At 44.9% G+C, this 15,070-nt stretch overlaps 1 protein-coding gene across 1 annotated transcript; it reads left to right on the forward strand.

Annotated features, from left to right (window-relative positions):
* The first annotated feature begins 5,022 nt into the window (after positions 1–5,022).
* On the forward strand, positions 5,023–9,194 carry PXMP4 (peroxisomal membrane protein 4). The gene is made up of 4 exons (XM_024194573.2): positions 5,023–5,246; positions 5,906–5,968; positions 6,712–6,910; positions 7,712–9,194. Exons 1-4 carry the CDS (start codon positions 5,023–5,025, stop codon positions 7,973–7,975), a joined length of 750 nt encoding a protein of 249 aa, XP_024050341.2. The 3' UTR covers positions 7,976–9,194.
* Positions 9,195–15,070: the final 5,876 nt, after the last annotated feature.

A 15,070-nucleotide genomic window follows, 5' to 3' on the forward strand; every position in this document is an offset into this window, starting at 1 on the left:
TTGGAGGCGCCGGGCCGGCCGCCAGGGGGAGCCTCGCGCCGGGGTCTGCAGGGGGTGGGCGGTGGAGCATGAAATGGGGGGTAAATCCCCTGTGGAGGAGCTGGGGTGTCCCTATGGGGGGATGGGGTGCCCATATGGGGGGTAAGGCCCATATGGGCGATGTGGTGTCCATATGGGGGGTAGAGCTCCTATGGGGAATGGGGTGCCCAGATGGGATGTCCAGATATGGGGTAAAGGCCCGATGGGGATGGGGATGTCTATAGGGAATAAAGCCCTTATGGGGGTACTAGAGTATCTATATGTGGGTAAATATCCCACGGAGGGACGTAACTATGCCAACAGTACAGCTGAGCCGGCCAGGTGCAAGGACAAGTCATTGGTATTGAACGGTCACAGCCACAGAACTGCCCTAGATGTGATCAGCATGGACCGTTCAGTACCATTGAGTCAGAATGCAGAGCACTGAGCGGGAGCGAGCTCCGAGGGGTGCATTGGTATTGTGGTTACAATAGAGAACATCTACATTAGAGCACTGAAAGGCTCCAGAATCGTAGCCCTTTAAAAACCAGTTGCTTGGCAGAATGAAAACCCAATGGTTCATGCTGAAAACAGTTGAGAATGGTACCTTTGTAGGAATTGGAGCCAGATACACACACAGGGATGCAGATAACCTTGTGGACATTTCCTCATCTGCCAAAGTTGGTGCCTCCCCTAATTTAAGATTTCTCGACTAAGTATACGATGCCAGCAGCACAGGCCTGAATTCTAACCTGACTTGTTGAAATTGGTTTATTCATTTTACCAATAGCTGGTGTACTGGTCTAACTATGGAGGCCTGGGTTACAACTTCGTAGTTAAAGTTGAGTAAAGTAAGGGATGTTGTGTGTGTAAAAACAAAGAATCTCTCCTCCACAAACTCACAGCACTTTTTAAGAATGAATTTGCTGAGAATGTACATATAAACCTGTGAATTCGTTTGAGTTATAATTAATTAGAAACTTGGTCCTTTAAGAAATTTAGCATCTAATCAGTATTTTCTTTGGGTCAGAATTTTAAAGGTATTTAGGTGCCTAAAAATGCAGATAAGCATCTAGTGGGATTTTTTCAAAAGCACCGAGAGATCTAACTCCCAAAATCAATGGAAGTTAGACCCCTAGGCACATTTGAAAATCCCACTAGGTGCCTATCTGCATCTTTAGGCACCTACATACCTTTAAAAAACAGGCCCTTTATCTTGAATGATCTTAAAAATGGAATAACAGACTTCAGAGGTTCCATATGGTTAAACATAACAGATCTTGTGCATAGGCTATATTTGAGGAAATTGAGGTATAAATAGGCTAAGGGTGGGATCCACAAATGTACTTAAATGCCTGAGTCCTGCTGTTAGGCGCCACTGCAATCCATAGAACTCCTGCTCATTCTCTAACCCTGTAGGTACCTAAATTTGCTCGGCGCCTACGTTTTTATAGTACAAATCCCTAGATGCAGATGTTTCAGCCTCTAAGCATGCACACTGCAGCCCCATTCTAGAGATCCCACCCTAAGTGATCAGCAATTGTATCTAATTACTATAATTGTATTGGCTACAGACAAGCTCAAGACAACAACTCAGGTAATTTTTAATTGGAGTCACTGTGATAGCCTATATAGTTTAACCGCCCCTCCTGTACAGCTAATTGACATTCAACAAGTCTACTGGTTGTAATGACTCAGTCGAGTGAGACTGGACATGTGTGTCAAAAGTTCTCATTGGTAGATTAAGACCCAGCTTCTATGGCTGCATATTAGCTTGGGTGTCAGTGCTTGAAATAATAACTACTGTGCCCTCTAGTGATAGCATGAAGGGAACTACAACCACCAAAGAGCATTAATCATAATTGTGGTTACTGCATCATGTCATTACAGAGCAGAGCTAAGGTTGTTTGGGTGTCTTAACTGTGCATTTCTTATCTTAACATGTTTGGGTTTCTTTTAAGTTTAACCTTAATTCTGAATAATGCTAAGATTTATAATGCTTGGTTTTGGGATAAGTACAGCATTCCTGTAATGTTATTTACCCTTAACTAATACATACATTCTCAACCTTGGTTCTATTTTAACATAGTTTGCTGTCCGTGAATGATATAGGAGATCTCAAACTGCTTCATTTTGCAGACCACTTTGTGAAAAACCCAGCTTCCCTCCCACCACCCGTCCCCCACTGCTTCTTTCTCAAAATATTTCAGTATGCTGGCCACCAGGAAGGACCCTTCAGGCTACAGCTTGACCATTTAGAGTCAAATGCTGGTCCTGTTGAAGTCACTGGTAAAAGTCCCAGCGGCCTTAATAGGACCAGCATTTGGCCCTTAGTGGAGGGATGTCCAACAAAGCACTAACAAGTGATGCAGTGACGGCTTCCAAGGAGCTCAAGAACAGTATCAGCTACATTTACTGTTAGTAAAAATAGATACCCAGGACTAGAATACTTGCTGATGTGTGTATTTTCCCCGTTGAACAGAAATTGCTTGTTGGTTCCATTCAAGCAGTAAAAAACGGCAGTTATAGAGAGAGGATGACAAATGTTCAACCTAGGGTGACCAGACATCCCGATTTTATCGGGACTGTCCCAATATTTCCTTGTTTGTCCCGCGTCCCGACCGATGTGCGGTTGGGACACTGGACAAACAAGGAAATGCTCCGGAGCCCGGAAGTGGGACGGGGGGGCTGGGGCCTGCTGCCCCCACTCTGGGGCCGCCCGCGGGATAGCACCAGCTGGGCAGCCAGCCCAGACGCGACTGGCCAGGGGCTGGGCGCAGCGTGGGCGCTGCTGGGTCCCCGCAGCAGGCCCGGGCTCGGGGGGTTCGGGCCCAGGCGCCAGAGCCGCAGCCGCCGAGCTTGGCCATCGGCCACTTCCTCCCCCCGCGGCAGTGGGAGCTGCAGCAGCGGCTGCTCCGGAGTCCCGCTGCCCGGGGGGGAGAACAGCCGCCGCCTGGCCCCGCGGGCCACCCCCCTACTCTCCCTACCGCCCGACTGAGTCCTGCCTGCACTGGGGCCAGGCCGGACTCTCACTCACCCTGGCCCCGCGCTTCCCCTGCGTCTCCCGGGCCTCCCTCCAGCACTTGTGGAGGAAGGGTGTGTGTGTTGTTGTTTTTTTTGCCCCGCCACGCCCACTCCCGCCACGCCCCACTCCCCTTCGCGTCCCGATATTTGACTTGGGTGATCTGGTCACTCTAGTTCAACCTGAGAGCTAAATATGATCTCTTTAAGAATCCTGAAATGATTATATTTGGCCCTCTGGCTGCACTTTGGGTGTTCCTAATTTAGGCCCCATTTACATGATAGATGTTGCCACTTTTAATAGTTTGTTTTAAGAGTTTATAAAACTTTAACTTTTTGAATCTCAGCATTTACTGTCATTAATTATTATCTGCCCCTTCCATAATTTCCTACAACTGTGAAAATGTAAATAGATAAAAATAAAAGCTTAAAACCAATAATTCTACACAACTACAAAAAATTAATCTAAAAATATGCTTAAAAATAAACATTGATATTATCTGTCAAAATTATAATAAAATAAAAATCAGATTCTGCCAAGCCTAGAGAGAACGAATACATTTAAAATTGACGAAAAGACAACCTTTTCAGGTTTAAATTTTTTTATTAAGATGATGTTTAAAAAGAAAGTGAACGGTATAGAGCTTAAGTGTAGAAGTTTCTGGTTATCAGGGAATAACGTACAGATTATCAAGGGGTGCAAAATTCGGTTTAAGATCAGATGGCATAAGGAATACATAATCTGCAATATCCCCGATTAGGGGTAAAAGGTTAATGGGTCAAAGGACAGACATTGAGATATGAGGATATGTTGTTCATATAATGGCTATGTTCAGGTGTGGAGTATAATGAGAGGATACAATGACGAGGATGGATTGACCCTCATTTGGTGAGATTTAACATTCAGTGAGTTTATGGTTCCTGTTCATATGGTTCAATGGACAAAGTCTCTCAGTCCCTTTCTCGTAGTCGATGCATGATGTCACTCCGGCTCACGCCTCCTGGTACTGTCGGTGGCCGGTGATGTGTTCGGTGTAGATGTCCCTGGACCATCGGATAGAGTCTGAAACCATGAGGCGCTGCATGAGCCGTGCATAGCATCGACTGATCCCGCAGGTCCACAGCACACACTCGTTGCAGGGGTCCCAGGCGCCCAGGGCTCCGACAATCAGGGTGTCCATCTGCACCTCGTAGCCCTTCGCTCTCAGGGTGTCAGCCAGGGGAGTGTAACACAATGCACAATTACCCTGTGGAACTCACTGCTACTGGGCAACATTGAGCCAATGTGTTTCATAGAATTCAAAAAAAGACCAGACATGTAATGAGACCATCAGTGGTTATACTGGAGAGAATACTTTTCTTTTAGAAGGACGCTAAACTCTCTTATGTCAGGAGCGGCTGCTACTCTGAAACATCTCTTATGTCAGGCCACAAACCCATCACTAAGTGGCAGAGGTTAGGAAGAGACTTCTCTTGGGACAGGTTATTCCCTTCATGCCCAGCACAAGGTTTCTGTGCCGTGCCCTGAGCGACTGGTACTTGGCCAGGTCAGACACAGGACAGGAGCCTGGGGCATCGCAGCCCGACTCTCCCCGGCTATGCCTGTGGCCCAGCAGAGGCTGCGCTGGTGGGATGGGCCGGGGACCCCAGTGACTGAGACACGCCTTAGGATCCAGGGATGGAGCTCCAAGTTCCCACCGCCAGCCCCGCAAGACAGCGAAAGATCCACTTCGCTGGCTGCCAGCCAGCCAGAGCAACAACCCCCATTGGAAGAGGGTAGTTTCTGCTCTGGCCAATAGCAACAGACCTGGAGGTGGGGCAATCTGTGATTGGCTGCAGTATAGGGACCTTTTCGCAATCGCAAGATCACTTTCGATATCTCCGCCTTGAAGGGGCAGGGCAGCGCCTCCCATTAGTCAGGAGGTTTGATGGACAGTTGAGGCAGCCTATGCGAGTGTGATGGACTGAGCTCGCTCTGTGCGGATGCGGAACCTCTCCTTGGTGGCGTCTGCTTTCCGCACGGACCCTGTTTACCAGAGTTCCCATTGGCTCTGCGCGCTACCGAAGCGGCCCGCCGGTCGGAGCGTCGCGGCAATGGGGGCCCAGGCGATGCTCAAGACCCTGCTTTACACCGTCAACTCCCTGCTGCAGCAGCGCAGATACCGCGCGGCGCTGGCCGTGCTCAAGGGCTTCCGGAACGGAGCGGTGTAAGCCGGGGCACACTTGTACCTCCTGCCGTACCATGGTGCGGGGCCCTCCTCCCCCTCCCCGGGCTGTGCCTGTGCGGGGGAGGAGCTCGCCCCCGTCCCCGTCCCCCTCCGGGCTGTAGCTGGGAGAGGGGCGCTCTCTCCTCCGCGGATCGCGGATGGATGTGGATCCCAATGTTTTATCTAAAGCCCTGCAAATCTGCAGCTATCCACGGATCATTTTTGCAGATCAGATACAAATTTTGTATCTGTGCAGGGCTCTATAGATGCATTCATAACCTTTTTTTTTTTTTTTTTTTTGTAAAGTGGCTAATGCCCCTTTTCAAGTGCTCAGAGCTAGCATTTATTTACTTCAGTTGAGGTGGTTTGGTTTTATTCCCATTTGGAATGTGTTATGTCTGATTACCTTCGTTATTTTTAAGTTACAGTTTCTTAGCCTGTGGCTGTTTGGCTGTAAATACTGTATAAATAAAAAATAAAGCTACCGACCCATTGATTGAATTATCAGGCGATGTATTGAAATTGATTTAAGCTGATCAACCAATGACTTGTGGTTTATTTCCACTATAATATATGGATTAAAAGATCAGTAGTTGGCTTACAGTAATAAAAAGCCTCTGAAAACATTGTGTATGCATATAATAATTTTTCTCTTGCAGCTATGGAGCAAAGATCCGTGCCCCCCATGCTCTGGTGATGACCTTTCTCTTCAAGAGTGGAAGGTACAGACAGCTCTTCCTTTCTAGCATTCTCTGTAAGGATGAGAGCATGCTACAGCCATCCATCTTTTAAAAGTGAACCCTTTGAAAACACCAGACATGTTCAGATCAAATACTTGTTTTCATAACTAAATGGGAAAATCTCACAGTGTGACTTTTTAAAAATGCAAATGACAAGCAGAATGCAGCCTGTTGTTTCAGAGGTTCAGGAAGCTGATATCTCAGCGCTGAGCTAGGCCTTGGTTATACAGTATTGGGGATTTTTCCCAGAGGGCCAGTCACCAGTACAGTAACTTGGGCGGACAAGGAGAACTGCCGTTAGCCCCAGTGGGGCTTACCTTGTTTCAAGCAGGGTTAAACTGCACCAGTGCAAATTGTGTAGACAAGGAAAGCCACCAGGTAGTTTTGCTGATGCAGCTGTTCCAATGGCTGGCTGTCAATTTCTGGAATGATGGTAAATCATTAGTGTACACAGAGACCTAGACTGGATTCTGATCAGTGACCTAGCAGTGAAATGAGCCATCCTCACAGCTTTGTTTTTGTTGAGCCCATTCAGAAAAGAAAAGTATTACAATAGTGTCTACGGCCTAACCAAGAATAGGCCCCATTGTGCCAGGTCCTGTACACACAGTGGTAGATTCTTCTTGACCCAAAAACTTTAGTCTAAGTAGACAAGGTACCAGCAGAGTGAACAATGTGATGATCACGTTATTGCTTTACTAACGTTTGTTTGTTCCTTTGCTCAGTTTAAGAGAGAAACTGAAAGCGATTGCTCAGGCCACATACACTCATTCCCGAAACTTGGCGTATTTTGTGTTCACTTACAAGGGGCTGATGGCGCTGCAATCCCGACTACAGGGAAAGAACTTTCAGTTGCACTCCTTCGTGGCAGCCTGTGTTGGGGGCTGGTTAGTGTTTGGTGAAAACAATCATATCAACAGCCAGGTAAACAAATGTATTTGTGGAGTTTGATCTTTCTGACCTTGCCAAAAAAACAACATCATGTTGTGTACCAGCTACTTTGACTAGGATTTAAAAAACAAAAAGAGACTGATGCGGTAAGTGATGCTGTAATGTGATATGGCCACTCTTCATATATAGCTCACTTACTGTCAAAGCCTAGAGGAAAACAGTTTGCATCAGTGGGTAGTGCACACAGCATTGGGAGCCAGGGGACCTGCCTTGTATTCCCAGTTCTGCCACTGACTCGTTGGACATGCACAAACTTGCACTGGTTTAACTGAAGTTGTGTTTTGAAACTGATATAGCTGAACTGCCACAGAACTCTCTTTGGACACGCTTAATTTGATTAGCCTGCCTTATATTTGTTTAACTGACGTAGTAAAATGTACAGTTTCAGGTTATTCCAATATAAACGGTATGAAACCGATATAAGTGTGCCCATGCAGTTTATCTAAATTGGATTTTAAAATGAAGATGCAGAGCCAATTGACTGAGCTCTTTCACGCCACCTTGTGAAGTGTATTAGCAGCAGCATCTACTGCTAATACAACTGATCTTCCAAGTGATAGATGTTGTACCAGATGAAACCTATTGCTCAGCAGAACTAGAGTGTCAATCATGTTAGGAGGATACAAACACACACTACAATGTTGAAAGCAATTAGCTAGTAAACTATGGTCAGCTAATAACCTTTTCTGTCTTTAACTTCCAAGTTGCTTGATTTGGTCAGTTTTGCTAGCCATGTTACTAAACTAATATTCCTTGGGTTTTCTCTTTATGTAGATAAACATGTACCTGCTGTCTCGTATTCTGTTTGGCTTGTCCCGACTGGCAGTGGAGAAAGGTTATATCCCAGAACCCAAGCAGGACCCTTTCCCGATCTTTGCTGCTGTGACTTGGGGGATTGTTCTGTGGCTCTTTGAATATCATCGGCACACTCTCCAACCTTCTCTGCAGTCTTCCATGACTTACCTGTATGACGACAGTAATGTATGGCACGACATTTCTGACTTCCTCATTTATAACAAAAGCAACGCTCAAAAGTAATTTGCTAATGCCCAGCGATCTTTGAATAATGGCTCATTCCAGCAACAACGGGGAAAGGATTTTCTGCTGCCCTTGATTGACGCACTTTTTATTATTAGGATCTGTCCGACAAATTTCCCTCTTGTTTCTTGGCCAAAATGTTGTGAGTAACCTAATGATCTTTTCTTGACTCTCTATTGGCCACACAGGGACTCCATAGAAACCTGTCCCAGTGCCACAACGAGAGCAAAATGTTCCTGGATTAATTTGATTTCAAAAAGGCTTTTCTACAAGAGACCCTATGTTCCCTACATTGTAATAGTTAATTACTTTTAAAGAATGCACTGATTTTAAACACTGACACCTCGAAAGTAAACTGTGACTATAGTTTATATGACACTGAAACAAAATATGCAGTAGGGGACTAATGGAATGCTTATGTGCTAGAAATGCCTCTCACGACCACTGTGTTAGCAGAGGAAGGAATGCATGATTTCCAGCCATACCTCTCTATATGTTGGGTCTTTTTGTGAGCTGATATATTTATCTATCTTCTGCTGTGTCATGTCAGAAGAAGGTCCTGATTTCTGTGACGTATTGGAAATCCAGACTAAACAAGCTGTTTCTTCAGTGAGTTTTCTGTGCAGTTTGCCACCACGTAGATAATAGGATGTTCACATTTAAAAGCATTGGGCTTCTTTGGGACAGACATGGTACGTCATGCTTTGAATCCCCATTTATACTCAGTCTTTGTCATTCCTTTGGATTATCTAATGCAGGGTGTTTCATTCATTATTTCCCCTATTTAATTACAGCACCTTTTTATTTCTGTGCCTTGGACTATGAATTCCGTACAGTAGAGAAAACTAACCAAATCCATTGTAATAAGATTTTTACAAGTGAGGGATTAAAAAGAGGTTGAGCCCATCGTGTGCAAATCCATGGTGTTACTTTTCCCTCCTGTCCCCTGGAAGGAGAATATATCCGTGTAAATTGAAGCGATCATTGACCTTAGCCAAAAGGTTAATATTTTACACTGGACCTAATCAAGAACGCTCCTTTAATTGTTCAAACTACTAGATCATATGCTGAATACTTGAGTTGGACCAGTGATCAGTATTTCATACGATTCATGCATTTATGGTTTGCGAGAATTAGTGACTAGTTCTGATATTTTTCTGTATAAAATCTATCACTCAAATAAAAATCACAAAGTTTCACTTTTTTTTAATTTCTCAAATTACAGGCTAATTCTTGCTTCTTTAAAATCACTATCTTCATCTACATAGGTGGCTGATATCTTTGCTTTGCTTATGTTTTGTCAGCAGAATGCTGCACTTTAATTGGAATTAAAGTGTCTTTGATAATGTTCAAAGTTCTTAGTGTAGAAAAAAGATTGCGTGTTTTGCTAACTCCTTGTGTGATGATATTTTTGACAAGATTTCAGAAAATCTCTTCCAAATTTATGGCCTGACAGCTATGGTATAATTGACCAAAATCTTCAGAAAAAAATTCTCAGGTTTATAAATTACCATTGGTTGCCTCATTAATTACATACACTTGTAGAACAAGACACGAAGACAGCCACCTATGTGAGCTATGTCGTTAGAAGTCGATAACTTCTTGATTGTGTAAGACAGTAACTTCTCAGTGTAAAAGCCATGCTTATCCCCCCTAAAAAATGTGAACTAAATTTCTGTTGGTGGTAATTATATCAGATCTGAAGCTCTGTAGTTACCTGCCAGACACTTGTAGTTGAGTGTTAAGCTGTTCAGCTGGTCATTTTTATGCTCTGACATTATCTCCATCTCTTTCATGACTGTATAACCAAACTCCTGTCAGTTACAGTTCTAGCAGCATCCCAGTAGTACCTGCAAAAATCCCTTCTCCCAAGGAATCTATCGCTAATTTCACTTTCATGGTAAATCATATCTGAGACTCAAACCATCTGCAGCTTTGATTCACAGAGCCAGCTGCTGCCATCAGAAACCAAACTGGAATTACATAGAACTTGCTACTGTGGTGAATCAGTGGCCGTTAACTGTGCTTTTCAAAGACAGTTGTTTTCCTGCTCTGTGTGGGTAGGATATTAGGCTGCAGGTCTCTCCCTTTTCCAGGGAAGTAATTGGAACAATTCTTCATTGGTATCAGCACACATCACTCTTACTAAAGCCAGATAGATGGTGATGAAGCCCTTATGCCACTGATGTGACAGAACAATACCAGTGTGTAATTGGGAAGTGAACTAGAAGTAATTTGTCTGTCTGTTGCAGACTTCTGAATACATACGTTACATTCATTCCCCCCACCCCAATGTATTGTCTGGGGAATTCAGTCTTCTGTTTGTGTTCTTCCTTTTATTAGCATTAAAACCAAACAGCAATAAGGAGATAGTTGTGAAACCATCTGCAAAACAGCCAGCCACCCAAGAATGAGAAAGGGAGACCCTGTTTTTCCAGTCCTGATCTCTGTAAATCAAAATACATGAAAACAATTCATGTTTATCACAACCCAAAGTTGGATTGTTGCTTCTAACCAGGGGCAAAATTATGTGAGGAACTTACCACCTCACTCACCATGACGTCAGGGAAGGCTCAGCACTGTGTGGGATGAGACCTTGGTTTGCCCGGACTCCCTTGCAAACAAAGCAGGTTGGTGTATCTCTGGGATATCAATGTGCAGAACAAAGAGACAGAAGCCAGAGGACTTTTTAAATGTGATACTTGAACACTTTTCAAAGTTGGCTCAAATCTTCTTCCCCAAATTGGTTCAAACCATGAAGGAAACTAAACATCTGAGCCATCTAAATGCTCAGGAAAACCAAATATCCTAACAGTATGTGATTTAACAATGTTTTCACAGACCAAGCTTTCTGTGAAGAATGCTTCCATTGACCTAGTTACTGTTGCAGAGGGAGGTAGTGTTCCTACACCGATGGGAAAAATCCCTTCCACATGAGTATAGGCTGTGTCTACACTATGAGGTTATGCCATTATGCTGGAATAATTACAGTCCTGGGGTTATGCCAATATAACCCCATAGTGTAGACGTGGCATTAATATTGCAGAGGGATGTCTTCAGGGTTTGTATATGTGAGTAGGGGAGCAATCTAAATGGATTCAGGATATTTGAGTGACTTTATGCCACTGACAACATATCTGGTCCTTGGATAGTACAGTACCTAGGGCAGAAGGGCATTTCTGAAGGGTAAGATCTCTGCTTGTCAGTTGTCACTTTAGATCTTGCCACTTTAGAGGCAGGAGAGAATTCTGAGAAGTGCTTACAAACATTGCAATTGTTGTAACATGCTGAGTGCATAGCATGTTGATATACTAACTAGCGTGAGTATCTATCCAAATACTAAATATATACATAAAGAGCCGGATCTTCTGGAATGGCCAAAGAGCACAGGTCAGGGTGGTGTGGAAAGGAGGCCTGATCGTAGCGCTGTATGACTCTATCCCCTAGCCCTCTGTGTTAGAGCAGACCTCAAACTGCTCTAACAAACTCGAGCCTTGTTGCAGTGGCCACAAGAGGCCAAAAACAGAGCCCAGAATCAGCAGCCATGTTCCCTTTTCTCCAGCCACAGCCCTCCATCAACTCTACACTGCCTGAGAATCACCCCTACACTCAAGTGATCCTTCTGGGCCAAGTAAGCCACCCTCGTGGGAGGCTTACACTGGTAATGCAGACAAAGAAGCCCCCTCAGTCCTGAGGATTTGGCACATTGTCTGTAGACTTAAGCCCACTTACTGTCAGCTCCCTTAGTGGAAATTCCCTTCTATTAGAAGAAATGTCGGTTCTCCAAACACATTTGTACCGACTCAATACAAATGTGATCTCTTAATATCAAACAGTAAACTGTTTCCTATTTGCCATCTGAAAAGCTCTTTTCCTGGGACAAGCTGATGTCTGTGCTATTTCTAATATTGACTTTGAAATACAGCCAGCAGGAGAAAGCAGAACTTGCTGTGAATTTTCAATGCACACAATTATGTGGGTTTTATAATTAAAATGAGTGTTCTGTAGCTTGAGGGGCTTTTGCTGTCCATTTTCTACATTTGTATGGCTGACTTGTAACATGGGCAAAGGGGGGTCACTAAGTGCAACAGATACTGTAACTAGAGAATTGTTTTTATGCTTTTCAGTCTAGCTGTGTGTATTTTTATTTACAATTACTGTATGGGAAACTGTCACACACTGAAACCCTAGCTAATTTTTTGGTAATATAGAATGCATTAAGCACATAATCTCAGGTGATTTATTTTAGTTATACTGGTTAGAGTGCTAAGGGGAAAGTCTTGCTTGCTTGTAAAACAATAGCATTGTGGTAAAGAAAGAGATGGCAGTTAGTAGACGTATCTGCCTCAACAGCCATAAAACATCTTTTCCTTCCTATGGACAATGTGTCAGTGCCATGCAGATATCCCGTTTGCCTCTTCTGAGCACGGTTTCTGTATAATGCATCTTTGGATAGTATAATGTTTTGCATTCTTTAATAAATAAATAAATGATTGTCCATCTGTTTTAAATTCTCGTGTTAAGTGATTGAAATTGGTTTTAAGTTAGGTGAAGTTTAATTGCTGAGTATCCTTAATGCTATGTAAAGATATACTATGCGAAAAAAGTTGTAATCCTGGAGCCATTTGTGTTGCACATTACCCAGTCCTGTAGCCAGTGCAAATTAGACCACATGGTCGGAGAGGTTAACCTCCCTGACTCATAACAATGGTATTGTTGGCTGGCTGGCTGGGGGAGGACACTGGCTGCAGAGATGAGCTGGGGTTAAAATGTACCTGTATTTTTGGTAGCATGAACCTTCTCACGTTTTAGCAGCTGTGAACGTTGGCAGCAACATGCCCAGCTGCTGCTGTGATTCATCTCTGCCTAACGTTAGGGAAGGAGGTGGGCTCTCCTGAGCTACACATGATCAGTACAGACTACGAAGTGTAACTGTGTCCAGTAGGTCTTAGCTTTGGAAATCGTAACAAAGAGGAGCTTTGAAAGACCTGCTTTCAATCAGTCTTGTGCTGCATCTTGAAGATGGCCAGGCCTGGTCTTCAATAGGCTGCAACCAGGAGCAATTGCTAGAGGTAAGCTGTGGCCTAAATCAGCCCTGCCTGTGGAGTGGTCCATTCACCCAAAATTGCCACAGCAGCACATAGAGCAGGGGTGAGCAAACTTTTTGGCCTGAGGGCCACATTGGGGTTCCAAAACCATATGGAGGGCCGGGTAGGGAAGGCTGTGCCTCCCCAAACAGTCTGGCCCCCTATCCGCCCCCTCCCACTTCCCATCCCCTGACTGCCCCCCTCAGAACCTCCCATCCATCCAACCCCCCTACTCCTTGTCCCCTGACCGCTCCCTCCCAGGACCTCCTGCCCCTAACCACCACCCCCTATCCAACCCTCCCCCACCTCGCTCCCTGTCCCCTGACTGCCCTGTGGAACTTTTGGCAACCCAGACTCAGAGATAGCAAGGGGGCAGAGGAAGCTGGACAGAAATGTTAGATGAGTTGGATTTTTCCCACCCCTGGGCTAGTGCTTTCCTTGGACAAAGTGCCATACAAACCTGAATTGATCCTCACAACCACTCTAGCCTCCAGAAAAATCTCATCTGCCTCCCTATAACAAGGGCTGCAGTTGGGGCAAAGAAGAGACATGGCTAGTCAAAGACTACCCAGGGAGTTGGTGGCAGTTGTGGGGTTAGAACAGGGGCCTGCCTGCCTCATAGCTCCAGGCTCATTCTCTTAGAGCTCATCAAGTTGTTTAAGAATACATCTACACTACAAAAAATGCTGTGGCTGTGAATCTCAGAGCCTGCGTCAACTGACTCTGGCTCACGAGGCTAAAAATAGCCACGTAGCGGGCTGGGCCTGGGCCCTGAAAACTGGTGATATGGGTGAGTCTCAGAGACGGGGCTCCAGCCCGAGCGGGAACATCTACACTGCTATTTTTAACCCTGTAGCACACGCCGGAGTCAGTTGACACAGGCACTGAGACACACTGGGGTCTTTGCAGTGTAGACATGCCCTAAATGACCCAGAGTGTAATATTGGTCAGCTTCTGACAATCTCCTATAAAAGGTGGTAAATACAAGTTCTGCCAGGGGAAGCAGCTGGGAAAGCCACCTCCCAAACTGATGTAGTAGTTCCAGCAAAATAGGACTGTGACAGCTCCGCACAATCCATATGATAATCCAGTTAGCAAGCCACTGAAACCAGACTGTAGAGCAGCAACCTAAATAATAATTGTGTTTGTAGGACATCTGTACTCCAATGCCTTTGAGGCATTTTGCACAAAGAAACCCCAGCCTCGAACATAAGTGAACCTTCTTGTTTTTTTTCTGTATTAGTGATGTTGTGGCAAGAGCTTTGGTAAATAGCATTGTAAAGCTCAGTTTAAAGGGGGCTCAGCTGGGAACATTGAGAATAAATAGCCTGCTAAACCAGGATTCTATCTTTCTTCAAGGTGCACATTTGAACAATGAGGATAATTAACCATTGGAACAACTTGTCTAGGAATATGATGGATTCTCCAGTTCTTTAAATAGTTAATTCAAGATTGGATATCTTAAAAAATACAGTTATGCTCCATTTTGATGCCAGTAGTAACTGAACTTGATGCAGGCATGACTGGGTGAACGCCTCTGGCCTGTGTTATCCAGGAGGTCACAGGAGAGGATCATAATGGTCTCTTCTGGCCTTAAAATCTACAAACCTAACAGCCCTGGGCTGGCTGATGGTATGCAAGGTTCAAAGCTCCTGGAAACAGCTGTGGGACCCAGCCCATTAGGAGTTCTGAATGTTAAAGCGAGGTCCTGTAAGCAGATGCATTTGCTGGCAGGTACCTAGGGCAGGGATCAGAGCAGTGTAGTTTAGAAATCTGCTCTTATTGGAGATGTCTGAAATGTTGATAACAGTACTGGGCATTTTCTCATCCCCGTTAGACTCTAGGACCTTTGGCAAATCAAGACACTTAGTCTCTCTGGTCAATATCAGCAAAGGTCCTGAGGCACCTAAACCCCAGATTGAGATGCCACAGCCAGGGCCGGCTCTGGCTTTTTTGCCGCCCCAGGCGAAAAAGCCTCCGGCCGCCCCCCCCCCCCACAGGGGGGGGG

This window comes from Terrapene carolina, unplaced genomic scaffold (assembly GCF_002925995.2).
Source record: "Terrapene carolina triunguis isolate 2854851 unplaced genomic scaffold, T_m_triunguis-2.0 Scaffold233, whole genome shotgun sequence".
NCBI classification, from domain to species: Eukaryota; Metazoa; Chordata; order Testudines; family Emydidae; genus Terrapene; species Terrapene triunguis.